Source organism: Artemia sp. Qi Xiang Cuo, chromosome 3 (assembly GCF_049724085.1).
Source record: "Artemia sp. Qi Xiang Cuo chromosome 3, ASM4972408v1, whole genome shotgun sequence".
Lineage (NCBI taxonomy): Eukaryota > Metazoa > Arthropoda > Branchiopoda > Anostraca > Artemiidae > Artemia > Artemia sp. Qi Xiang Cuo.
The window spans coordinates 82,305,591-82,318,981 of NC_142796.1; the positions used below are offsets into that span (position 1 = coordinate 82,305,591).

The 13,391-nt window shown below is 28.4% G+C and overlaps 1 protein-coding gene across 1 annotated transcript in view; it reads left to right on the forward strand.

The window, feature by feature from the left end:
• The window catches only part of Cpr (Cytochrome P450 reductase), a 65,016-nt gene that overhangs the window by 12,562 nt on the left and 39,063 nt on the right, over positions 1 to 13,391 (forward strand). The window contains exon 2 of the mRNA XM_089086435.1: positions 3,415 to 3,606. Within this exon, the coding sequence (XP_088942561.1) occupies positions 3,415 to 3,606 (192 nt within the window). The remainder of the gene's footprint in view (positions 1 to 3,414; positions 3,607 to 13,391) is intronic.

Sequence of the window (13,391 nt, forward strand, 5' to 3'; positions counted from 1 at the left end):
CTAATTCCTCTATTCTTTTTCTATTGTTCGGGAAATTGGTGGAATTCCTTATTTTTAAGAAAACAATTTTCTTTTTCTTATTTTTAATTTTTGTATACGGGCGCAATCAACCTATGTGCTTCAGAGTGCCAGGAGGGAGGGGCGCTAAAATTTTGGAAGATACCTTCTACTTGTTTCACTGTGTTTTCAGACGTGTTTTACCGTGTTTCAGACGTGATTATTCAACAACCTGCTACCTACTAGTCGATCTAGACTTGGTCCAGGAAAGTGTATAAGCATCCTCTTTTTGTAAAGAATTGATTTATTGCAAACAAATTCAAATTTTCGTTTTTTTTTACTGTCTTTGTAAATTCTGTTTAATGTCTTTAAGCTTTCCAAGGCCAGTAAATTAAAAAAAAAAAGATTAGCCGTGAAATCCTTTTTTATGTTCCCAGATGTCTAGCACTGGCCTATGTAGGTAACCATACGGATATGTAACCGAAACAAACGGTCGCTATTGGAACGCAATTGCTCAAAATGGTATTTCTACAAGAATAATAGCTTATTTGTGTTTTTTGTATTTTATTAAATTTGTGTTTTTTGTTCAGTTTTAAATTTGTTCAGTTGTTGAATTCATAAATTTGAACTGTTCAAAATGATGTTGCTGCGGGAGTAATGGTTTATTTGTGTTTTTTTTTATTTTATTAAATTTGTATTCTTTGTTCAGTTTTAAATTTGTTCAGTTGTTCAATTCATAAATTTGAACTGTTCAAAATGATGTTGCTACGGGAGTAATGGTTTATTTGTGTTTCTTCTATTTTATTAAATTTGTATTTTTTGTTCAGCTTTAAATTTGTTTAGTTGTTCAATTCATAAATTTGAACTGTTCAAAATGATGTGGCTACGGGAGTAATCGTTTATTTGTGTTTTTTTTATTTATTTTATTAAATTTGTGTTTTTTGTTCAGTTTTAAATTTGTTCAGTTGTTCAATTCATAAATTTGAACTGTTCAAAATGATGTTGCTACGGGAGTAATGGTTTATTTTTGTTTTTTATTTAATTTTATTAAATTTGTATCTTTTGTTCAGTTTTCAATTTGTTCAGTTGTTCAATTCATAAATTTGAACTGTTCAAAATGATGTTGCTACGGGAGTAATGGTTTATTTGTGTTTTTTTTATATTTTATTAAATTTGTATTTTTTGTTCAGTTTTAAATTTGTTCAGTTGTTCAATTCATAAATTTGAACTGTTCAAAATGATGTGGCTACGGGAGTAATCGTTTATTTGTGTTTTTTTATTTTATTTTATTAAATTTGTGTTTTTTGTTCAGTTTTAAATTTGTTCAGTTGTTCAATTCATAAATTTGAACTGTTCAAAATGATGTTGCTACGGGAGTAATAGTTTATTTGTGTTTTTTTATTTTATTTTATTAAATTTGTGTTTTTTGTTCAGTTTTAAATTTGTTCAGTTGTTCAATTCATAAATTTGAACTGTTCAAAATGATGTTGCTACGGGAGTAATGGTTTATTTGTGTTTTTTTATTTTATTTTATTAAATTTGTATTTTTTGTTCAGTTTTAAATTTGTTCAGTTGTTCAATTCATAAATTTGAACTGTTCAAAATGATGTTGCTACGGGAGTAATGGTTTATTTGTGTTTTTTTATTTTATTTTATTAAATTTGTATTTTTTGTTCAGTTTTAAATTTGTTCTGTTGTTCAATTCATAAATTTGAACTGTTCAAAATGATGTGGCTACGGGAGTAATGGTTTATTTGTGTTTTTTTATTTTATTTTATTAAATTTGTATTTTTTGTTCAGTTTTAAATTTGTTCAGTTGTTCAATTCATAAATTTGAACTGTTCAAAATGATGTGGCTACGGGAGTAATCGTTTATTTGTGTTTTTTTATTTTATTTTATTAAATTTGTGTTTTTTGTTCAGTTTTAAATTTGTTCAGTTGTTCAATTCATAAAGTTGAACTGTTCAAATTGATGTTGCTACGGGAGTAATAGTTTATTTGTGTTTTTTTATTTTATTTTATTAAATTTGTGTTTTTTGTTCAGTTTTAAATTTGTTCAGTTGTTCAATTCATAAATTTGAACTGTTCAAAATGATGTTGCTACGGGAGTAATGGTTTATTTGTGTTTTTTTATTTTATTAAATTTGTGTTTTTTGTTCAGTTTTAAATTTGTTCAGTTGTTCAATTCATAAATTTGAACTGTTCAAAATGATGTTGCTACGGGAGTAATGGTTTATTTGTGTTTTTTTATTTTATTTTATTAAATTTGTATTTTTTGTTCAGTTTTAAATTTGTTCAGTTGTTCAATTCATAAATTTGAACTGTTCAAAATGATGTGGCTACGGGAGTAATCGTTTATTTGTGTTTTTTTATTTTATTTTATTAAATTTGTGTTTTTTGTTCAGTTTTAAATTTGTTCAGTTGTTCAATTCATAAAGTTGAACTGTTCAAAATGATGTTGCTACGGGAGTAATGGTTTATTTGTGTTTTTTTATTTTATTTTATTAAATTTGTATTTTTTGTTCAGTTTTAAATTTGTTCAGTTGTTCAATTCATAAATTTGAACTGTTCAAAATGATGTGGCTACGGGAGTAATCGTTTATTTGTGTTTTTTTATTTTATTTTATTAAATTTGTGTTTTTTGTTCAGTTTTAAATTTGTTCAGTTGTTCAATTCATAAATTTGAACTGTTCAAAATGATGTTGCTACGGGAGTAATGGTTTATTTGTGTTTTTTATTTAATTTTATTAAATTTGTATCTTTTGTTCAGTTTTCAATTTGTTCAGTTGTTCAATTCATAAATTTGAACTGTTCAAAATGATGTTGCTACGGGAGTAATGGTTTATTTGTGTTTTTTTTATTTTATTTAATTTGTATTTTTTGTTCAGTTTTAAATTTGTTCAGTTGTTCAATTCATAAATTTCAACTGTTCAAAATGATGTGGCTACGGGAGTAATCGTTTATTTGTGTTTTTTTATTTTATTTTATTAAATTTGTGTTTTTTGTTCAGTTTTAAATTTGTTCAGTTGTTCAATTTATAAAGTTGAACTGTTCAAAATGATGTTGCTACGGGAGTAATAGTTTATTTGTGTTTTTATTTTTATTTTATTAAATTTGTGCTTTTTGCTCAGTTTTAAATTTGTTCAGTTGTTCAATTCATAGATTTGAACTGTTCAACCAAAATGATTTTGCTACAGGAGTAATCGTTTATTTGTATTTTTCGTATACTGTTAAATTTGTATTTTTTGTTGAGTTGTTAAATTTCTTAAATTCTCAAATTATTAAGTTGTTCAATTCATAAATACGAATTGTTCAAAACGATGTTGCTACGGGAATAATAGTTTATTTGTAGTTTTTGTGTTTTATTAAATTGTATTTTTGTATTTGTATTTTTTAAACAATTTTTGTATTTTATAGCATTGAAGAAGACTTCGTGACGTGGAAAGAGAAATTTTGGCCGGCTGTAATGGATTTCTTCAATTTGGAATTTAAGCTTCAAGATATCTCAATGCGCCAATATAAGCTTGTGACACCGCCGATGGACTTGCCTCAAGAAAAGATATTTAAAGGAGAGATTGCTAGACTCAGATCCTTCACCAATCAAAGACCGTAAGAATTTTTCATCTCTGTTTTATCATGTGAAAATGTCCAAGAAATATCGCTATTTAAATTTTGGCTGGCGTTTTTAGTGGGCATTATTTTGGTTTTATTTAATTTGTTAAATTTTTTTTTTTGAAATTTATTTCAAATTAAATAATTTACTGAAAAACAAGATACGCCACTTCGTAGGTATGGTCTAAACATGGTATCTTTGATTAAAAAAAAGAAAAGAAATAAAAGAAGGTAAATCTAAAATGTTTAGTCAAAACTGTAAAATATATAATAATAGTTACAATTGGTTGACACATGAAAAATTACCAAAAGCTACGAATGATTAAAAATACGATTAAAACTCAGCGCGAAGCTTCGCAAATAGCTTACCGGTTTACCCGGAGTCGGCAATCCTTCTGTTTTGTCGTTCTGCTCATAGAAAGTAAAAACCATCGGAGTTTTCCTAGAAAATAAAAATAGAAAAAGACATGTCAAATGAGAACCTGCCATTATTACTACTAGTAACCGCTCATTGCGGCACCATGCTGCCTTACGTCAACACAGCTGCACCAGCTCCTCCTCCGACCTAATGTATTCAGTGGTTCACTTTTTACCGCTTCCCATCAAGTTCCAGTTTCTTTTAAATTTTTTCTTATGAGCTTTTCCCACTCCCTTCGGGGACGATATGCGTTTCGTTTGGCTTCAGTCGGATGACCAAAAAGCATAATTTTCGGGAAACTGCCTTTCATCATCATTTACATCATCATCGGTAAAACATGACCTAACAATCTTAAACTTTCATCCATATAAAAATGGGGTAGAACGTTTGAACGTTTTTCGTACGTTTGATTGTTTGATATATAGTCATTCAAACCATTTTCTAAAACTCTCCTTATGAGATTCTTCTTGAAACCTTTTAACAAAAGTTCCCAAGCCTTTTAAAGCATCTGTGTTTCAATGCCATACTTGACCACTGTCGAACCACTGTTTTTATTTAGTTTATTTTTTTATTTTTATTTTTTTTTGAAAAAAGGATTTGACATCATTCTTAAAGTACAATTTTAAGGGGAATCTGTGCCCCAAACTAAGTTATTCATTATACATTAGGGTCCACTTGGTCAGGGACATTTGGTTTTATGTTTCAAGCTCTGCAGGAAAAGAAGGTTGTTGCCCTTGCAAGGGCCTCATTTTCATACAAGGCTTTTTTTTCGATTTCCTTTTTTTTTGTATATTTGGCCCTCCTTGACCTGCGCAGTTGCTTAAGGGTCAGAACATGTTTGTGCTGCAGCATGTTGTCAGTGGTAGTAGTATGGCCCCCTTGGTCCTCTCCCTAATTTCATTACTAATATAAGGATAGAGTATATAAAATTTTACTGATTTGCAATGTTTAAATATGTCTGGTGATAATGCAGAAAGATATTTTGAATAGTTAGCTAATACTGAGATTTTCTGTTCCACTGTGTATTTTTTGATAAATTCGACTTAATTAGCACTTCAATGTAACATCATAATTAATTCTTTGAAATTAATATATCAATTTTGTTTGATTTATGCCCATAAGGACATATGTTTGGATATTATATATATATATATATATATATATATATATATATATATATATATATATATATATATATATATATATATATATATATATATATATATATATATATATATATATATATATATATATATATATATATATATATATATATATATATAAAACATTTAGAAAATAAAACAATTCGTGGTAACAAATAATTTCTGTTCGTTTTAAGTTTTAATGTTTTTTTATTTAATTTTATATAAGTAGATGTTTTTCAACACAAAACATTCTGTTTACAAGACAAATCAAGGTCAGTGTTACGAGTAACACATTTTACAAAGGCTGAGAAAGTGGAATGTTAGTACTATTTACGTACATTACGTATTCTAGAATTTTGATTACAATTAGTGTATCAACAGAATTCCCTGGCTATGCTGCTTCTAAATACATAAGGCCGAAATATCACTACCGAAAATTGAGAGACCATACTAGCATGTGGTATAACTTTTGTCCATAAAAGAATACATGCAGTACAAAAAATAATCGTTATTATAGACCATTTATACAATAAAACTGACGGTTATAGACTATCGCCCAGTTGTGCACCAGCTGTAGCGTGGACACCTTTCAAAATATATTATGGGAGGGGGGCAATGCCTCAAAAAGCCATTTGCCCCAGCTATTTTAGACCCAGCCATTTTTAGACCCAGATGTTCATTCTTTCCATGAGAAGCCCTTCAGATGAATTGTGTGAACATTCAGATGATAATAGATTTAGACCCAGCTATTTTTAGACCCAGATGATCATTCTTTCCATGAGAAGCCCTTCAGATGAATTGCGTGAACATTCAGATGATAATAGATTTAAGGATTGTACCAGTAGAGAGGGAGGTGCTACTCCCACGGGGCCCTACTGCTGCCACCTACAACTTTTTTTAACACCAAATATGGGCATAGCCTCCCTAGGGAGAACACGTGGTTAATGGGTGCAATGACCTCTTTCTCCATGGTCTCTTTCTCCAGGTATATTTTTGGCACGCTCTCAGCGACTGTTATGATCCAGAAATAGTATTTGTTGTTTCCGAGGCAATTATCAAGGTCGATGTTTTTTTTGTTGTTGTTATGGCAAGCTCTCAGCGAATGTTATGCCGTCCAGGAATTTGGAACACCTCTGCAGTTGACCTTAATTCACCTATCGTGAATCCATAATTCCCCTTAGAAACAAAAAATTAATTCCCCTTTCTTGACAGATCAATCAACCAATGACATCATCTGTCTGACTTTAAAAATTTTCGCCTAGAAACGATTCTCCAGGAATAGATCCAAGTCATTAATGTCTTTGCCTCGGAAACAACTCTACTGGTCGAACTCCAAAAGATATTAATAACCAAACGCCATGGAAACAATTCACCAAGAAACATCTTAGCGATGAATTGTTTTAGCGCGGGAATCAGGTTTCTTAGTAATTTGAAATGTGTCAGCGCAGAGATGCCAAACAAAAGGAACACGCTGAAATTACGTTTAGGGATTATTTGGGCGAAGCCGTTTTAGCCATTTTATGGAATTATTTCGGCGAAACAGTTAGAGACATTTTAAAAGATGATTTAAAAGATGATTTTAGAAGAGAATTTAAGGGTGAAACTCTGGTCGTTATAATACACAAGTTGTATTTTAACAGTGTCGTGAGGTCCCCTACCCCAAGCCCAAAGGGTTCCGATCCCCCTACCCCAACCCCAAAGGGTTCCATTCCCCCTACCCCAACCCCGAAGGAAGCCCCCGGTACTCAAAGGTCCTCCAAGCTCCCAAAGGGCCCCCGGATCCCCAAACGCCCTCCCCGGGCCCCCAAAGGTCCTCCCCCGGTCCTCAAAGGTCCCCCAAGCTCCCAAAGGGCACCCGGACCCCCAAAGGCCCTCACCGGGCCCCCAAAGGCTGTCCCCCAGCCCCCAAAGGTCCCCCAGGCTCCCAAAGGACCACCCAGCCCTAAAGGGCCCCCCCAGACCCCCAAAGGACCCCCCGCACCCCAAAGGCCCCCGAGCCCCCATTTTTTAATACTTTTTATGGCTTTATTATATCTTTTCAGAACAAATTATTTTCTTAATGTCCATCCTAAACCCATTTTATAAGTTGAAGTACCCATCCTTTTCACCCACAACTTTACTATACTGATTTTTGAATGCTCCAACACCAAATAATACTTTTCAAAGCCATTTCAGAACAAGTTCTTTTTTTAATGTCCCTCCTAAACCCATTTTACAAATTGAAGTACAAATCCTTTACACCCACAACTTTACTATACTTATTTTGAATTCTCCGACAACAAGCAATACTTTTCAAAGCCATTTCAGGACAAGTTATTTTCTTACTATTCATCCTAAAACCATTTTACAAGTTTAAGTACCCATCCTTTTCACCCACAACTTAGTTATAGGTATGACTTTGAAGTTTTACCTTAGACTTAGCTTAGAGTTTTATTTTCGTTTGGTTTTAGTTAAAAGTTTAGAGGTTTTTTTAGCTTAGAGTCTTAGCTTAGAGTTTTTGTCAGAGTTATAGTTTAGTTTAGTTTTAGTTAAGAGTTTAGAGTTTTTAGTTTATATTCTTCGAATAAATTTCTATCGTGGTTTATTCTAAGTTAAAATGTCTTAGTTTTTTTTTATCTTCGAGTATTATCTTAGATTTTTTTTTATAATTCTAGTTAAGTTTAGTTTTAGTCATTTGTTTAGAGTTTTTAGATTGTAGTCGCAGCGTATAATTTCATTAAAAGCTCAAATTTATTCTATTTAATCTAAATGTCAGAATTTATAGTTTTAGCTCAGATTCTTAGCTTATAATTTTAATTAAAGTTGTAGTTTGGTTAAGTTTTATCTAAGAGTTTCGATTTTTAGATTAGATTCTTAGATTAGAGTTTTTGTTAGAGTTGAAGTTTTGTTAAATTTCATTTAAGAATTTAATGTTTTACCTTTGATTTTCAGTTAGAGTTCTAGTTTATTTTAATTTTAGTCAAGAGTTTAGAGTTTTAGTTTAGAGTCTTAGCTTAAAGTTTTAGTTTTGTTTATTTTTAGTTAAAATTTCATAGGTTTTTTTTTGCTTATATTATTATCTTAGAGTTTCATTTATAGTTCTAGTGTAGCTTATTTTTATCTAATAGTTTATATTTTTTATATTATATTATTATATTATGTTTTAATTCATAGTTATATTTAAGTTTATTTTATTTAAATTTAATAATTAATATTTTTAGATTAGAGTAATAGATTATAATTTTACTTAAAGATTTAGTGTGGTTAAGTTTTAGTTAAGAGTTTCGAGTTTTAGCTTAGAGTCTTAGCTCAGAGTTTTTGTTAGAGTTCTAGTTTAGTTTAGTTTTAGTTAAGAGTTTAGAGTTTTTAGCTTAGAATCTTAGCTTAGAGTTTTATTCAGAGTTATAGTTTATTTTAGTTTAGTTAAAGTTCAGAATTTATAGTTTTAGCTTAGAGTCATAGCTTATAATTTTACTTAAAGTTGTAGTTTGGTTAAGTTTTAGTTAAGAGTTTAGAGTTTTACCTTAGAGTCTTAGCTTAGAGTTTTAGTTAGATTTGAAGTTTAGTTTAGTTACAGTTAAGAATTTAGAGTTTTAGCTTAGAGTCATAGCTTAGAGTTTTACTTAAATTTTTGGTTTGGCTAAGTTTTAGTTAAGAGTTTCGAGTTTTAGTTTAGAGTCTTAGCTTAGAGTTTTTTTTGTTAGAGTTCTAGTTTAGTTTAATTTTAGTTAAGAGTTTGATTTTTTACCTTTGAGTTTCAGTTAGAGTTCTAGTTTAGTTTAGTTTTAGTTAAGAGTTTGGTGTTTTACCTTAGAGTCTTAGCTTAGAGTTCTAGTTTAGTTTAGTTTTACTTAAGAGTTTAGAGTTTTATCTTAGAGTCTTAGTTTAGAGTTTTAGTTAAAGTTCTAGTTTAGTTTAGTTTTAGTTAAGTGCCGGGTAATATAGATCTGAGTCTCGTCTAGGTGTTTTGTTAGATCAATGGCCTATTTTACTTGCTAGTTCTAGTTTAGTTTACGCATATTAATTAGTATTGGGATTATACATAGAGTCATTTCATAGATTTTTAGTTTAGTTTAGTGTTAGTTAAGTGTTAATAGTTTTTTATATCATATTTTTAGATTATAGTTTTTGTTAGAGTTCTAGTTTAGCTTAGTTTTAGTTAAGAGTTTGGTGTTTTACCTTAGAGTCTTAGTTTTGAGTTTTAGTTAGAGTTCTAGTTTAGTTTAGTTTTAGTTAAGAGTTTATAGTTTTTAGCTTAGAGTCTTATCTTAGAATTCTTTTTAGAGTTATAGTTTATTTTAGTTTTAGTTAAGAGTTTACAGTTTTTAGCTTAGATTCTTAGCTTAGAGTTTTTGCTGAAGTTCTATTTTATTTTAGTTTTAGTTAATAGATTAGAGTTTTATCTTAGAGTCTTAGCTTATAATTTTTCTTAGATTTGTAATTTATTTTATTAATTGTTATGAGTTTAGAGTTTTATATTATAGTCTTAGCTTGGAGTTTTTGTTAAAGTTATACTTTAGTTTATATATAATTAAGACTTTAGAGTTTTAAATTAGAGACTTAGATTAGAGTTTTAGTTTAGTTTAGATATAGCTAAGAGTTTGGAGTTTTTATCTTAGAGTCTTATCTTAGAGTTTTTGTTATAGTTATAGTTGAGTTTAGTTTTAGTTAAGAGTTCAGTGTTTTACCTCATAGTCATATCTTAGACATTTAGTTAGAGTTCTAGTTTAGTTTAGTTTTAGTTATGAGTTTAGAATTTTAGCTTAGAGTCATAGCTTAGAGTTTTTGTTAGAGTTCTAGTTTAGTTTAATTTTAGTTAAGAGTTTATAGCTTTTAGACTAGAGGATTAACATAGTTTTTGTCGTAGTTATATTTTATATTATTATTATTGAAGAGTTTATAGTTTTGGCTTTAAGTATTATAAGATTAATTTCTACAAATTTGTCTTTGATTTTTGTAATATTGAAAAGTTTATAGTTTTATAATATTTTCAGATAGTTTAGTTTTTGTTAAAGCTATATGTTTTTTTTTTTTAATCTAATTTTTTATAGTATTTTATTATAGTCCTTTCTTATATTGTTAGTTTAGTTTAGTTATAGTTCATAGCTTAGAGTTTTTAGCTTAGAGTCTTAGCTAAGGAGTTTTTGTTAGAGTTCTAGTTTAGTTTAGATATAGTTAAGAGTTTAGAGTTTTTAGCTTAGATTCTTAGCTTAGAGTTTTAGTTTAGTTTAATTTTAGTCTAAGAGCTGAGAGTTTTAGCTTAGAGTCTTAGCTTAGAGTTTTTGTTAGAGTTCTAGTTTAGTTTAGTTTTAGTTAAGAGTTTAGAGTTTTTAGCTTAGAGTCTTAGTTTAGAGTTTTTTGTTAGCAGTTCTAGTTTAGTTTAGAGTTTTAGCTTAGAGTCTTAGATTAGAGTTTTAGTTAGAGTTCTAGTTTAGTTTAGTTTTAGTTAAGAGTTTAGAGTTTTAGCTTAGAGTCTTAGCTTAGAGTTTTTGCTAGAGTTCTAGTTTAGTTTAGTTTTAATTAGGAATTTTAGGTTAGAGTTTTAGGTTAGAGTCTTAGCTTAGTAGATAGAGTCTTTTAAGTTGAGAGTTCTAGTTTAGTTTAGTTATAGTTAAGAGTTTCGAGTTTTAGTTTAGATTCTTAGCTTAGAGTTTTTTGTTAGAGTTTTAGTTTAGTTTAATTTTTTTCTAAGAGTTTAGAGTTTTACCATAGAGTCTTATCTTAGGGTTTTTTTAGAGTTCTAGTTTAGTTTAGTTTTAATTTATATTTTTTAGTTTTTTAGCTTAGTTTATTATTATAGAGTTTTTTGTTGCATCTCTAGTTTAGTTTAGTTTAGCTTATACTTGGATTTTTAATTAGATTTCTAATTTAGTTTAGTTTTAGTTAAGATTTTATAGTGTTATCTTAGATTCTTAACTTAGAGTGTTATTTAGAGTCATAGTTTAGTTTAGTTATAGTTGATAATTTGGAGTTTTATATTAGAGAATTATCTTATGGTTTTTCTTAGAGTCTTATCCAGGTTCAGTTTAATGTAGGTTTTCTAGTTAGGTACCTAAGGTATTAGATTGGAGTGTAATTTAATCTGATTTATGATTTCTATCATAGAATTATGGCTGTGAGTCTCAGCTTAGAACTTTCGATTTAGCTCTCCTTAAGTTTAGTTTCATTACATAATTTATAGTTTTTATATTAGAGTCTTATTTTATAGTTTTTTTTGTATTTCTAGTTTAGTTTAGTTTTTGTTTAGAGTTTTAGCTTAGACTTATAGTTTTAATTAGAGTTCTAGTTTAGTTTAGTTTTAGTTAAGAGTTTAGAGTTTTTAGATTAGAGTCTTAGCTTAGTTTTATTTAGAGTTCTAGTTTAATTTAGTTTTAGTTAAGAGTTTAGAGTTTTAACATAGATTCTTATCTTAGAGTTTTACTTAGAGTTAAATTTTATTTTAGTTTCATTTAAGAATTTTCATTTTTAGATTATAGTCATAGTTTAGAGTTTTGCTTAAAATTATAGCCCGGTTAAGATTTAGTTAGGAGTTTCAGGTTTTTAGCTGAGTCTTAGCTCAAAGTTTTTTTTAGAGTTATAGTTTAGCTTAGTTTTACTTATAAGTTTCGAGTTTTACCTTAGAGTCTTGGCTTAGAGTTTTTGTTAGAGTTCTAGTTTAGTTTAACTTTTTTTGAGAATTTGATGTTTCACATTTTAGTTGAAATTAGACTTCTAGTTTAGTTTACTTCTATCTAATGATTTAGTGTTTTTACTTAGAGTCTTATATTAGAGTTTTGGTTAAATTTCTATTTTACTCTATTTTTATTTAAAAGTTTAGAATGTTATCTTAGTGTCATTGATTAAAGTTTTTTTCAGAGTTCTGTTTTAGTTTAATTTTAGATAAGTATTTGATGTTTTAAATTTTAGGTTCAGTTATAGTTATAGTTTAGTTTACTTTTAGCTAAGAGATGTTTGTTTTAAATTATAGTCTTAGCTTAGAGTTTTATTTAGAGTTCTCGTGTAGTTTAGTTTTAGTTAAGAGTTTAGAATTTTAGCTCAGAGTACTAGCTTAGAGGTTTTGTTAGATTTCTAGTTTATTTTAATTTTAGTTAATAGTTCATAACTTTGGGCTAAGATTACTTTGCTTAGAGTTTTTGTTGAAGTTCTAGTTCATTTTATGTTTAGTTAATAGTTTAGAATTTTAGCTTAGATTCGTAGCTTATAGTTTTTGTTAGAGTTATAGTTTAGTTTATATATAGTTAAGTGTCTGGAGTTTTACCTTCGAGACTTAGCTTAGAGTTTTAGTTTAGTTTAGTTTTATTTAAGAGTTTAGAGTTTCAGCTTAGTCTTATCTTATAGTTATAGTTATAGTTTAAGTTTAGTTGTAGTTAAGAGTTTAGAGTTTTTAGCTTATAGTCGTAGTTTAGATTCTTTGTTATAGTTCTAGTTTGGTTTAATTAAGATTTTATAGTTTTATCAGAGAATCATATCGTAGAGTTTTTGTTCTAGTATTACTTTAGTTTAGCTTTAGTTAAAAGTTTAGAGTTTTTTATCTGAGAGTCATAGCTTAGAGTTTTTGTTAGAGTTATAGTTCAGTTGATTTTTAGTTAAAAGTTTGGTATTTTAACTTAGATTTATCGCTTAGAGTTCTAGTTAAAGTTCTAGTTTAGTTTAGTTTTATTTAAGAGTTTAGAATTTTTTCTTTTAGACTTAGCATAGAGTTTTTGTTTGAGTTATAGTTTAGCTTTCTTCTATTTATGAGTTTAGTTTTTTTAGATTAGATTCTTATCTTATGGTTTTTTCTTAATATCTAGTTTACTTTATGTTTAGTTAAGAGTTTATAGTTTTATATTAGAGTCTTAGTCTAGAGTTTTTGTTAAAGTTTTAGTTTAGTTTAGTTTTAGTTAAGAGTTTTGAGTTTTACCTTAAAGTCTTAGATTAATCTTAACCAAGCTATAACTTTAAGTAAAACTCTAAGCTATGACTCTAAGCTAAAACTCTAAATTCTTTACTGTAACTAAACTAAACTCTAACCTTAGACTAACACACTCTAAGCTAAGACTCTATGGCAAAACTCTAAGACTCTTAACTAAAACTAAAATAAACTAGAACTCTAAATAAAACTAAGCTAAGACTCTAAGCTAAAAACTCTAAACTCTTAACTAAAACTAAAACTAAACTAGAACCCTAACTAAAACTCTAAGTCTAAGCTAAAACTCTAAACTAAAACTAAACTAAACTAGAACTTCAACAAAAACTCT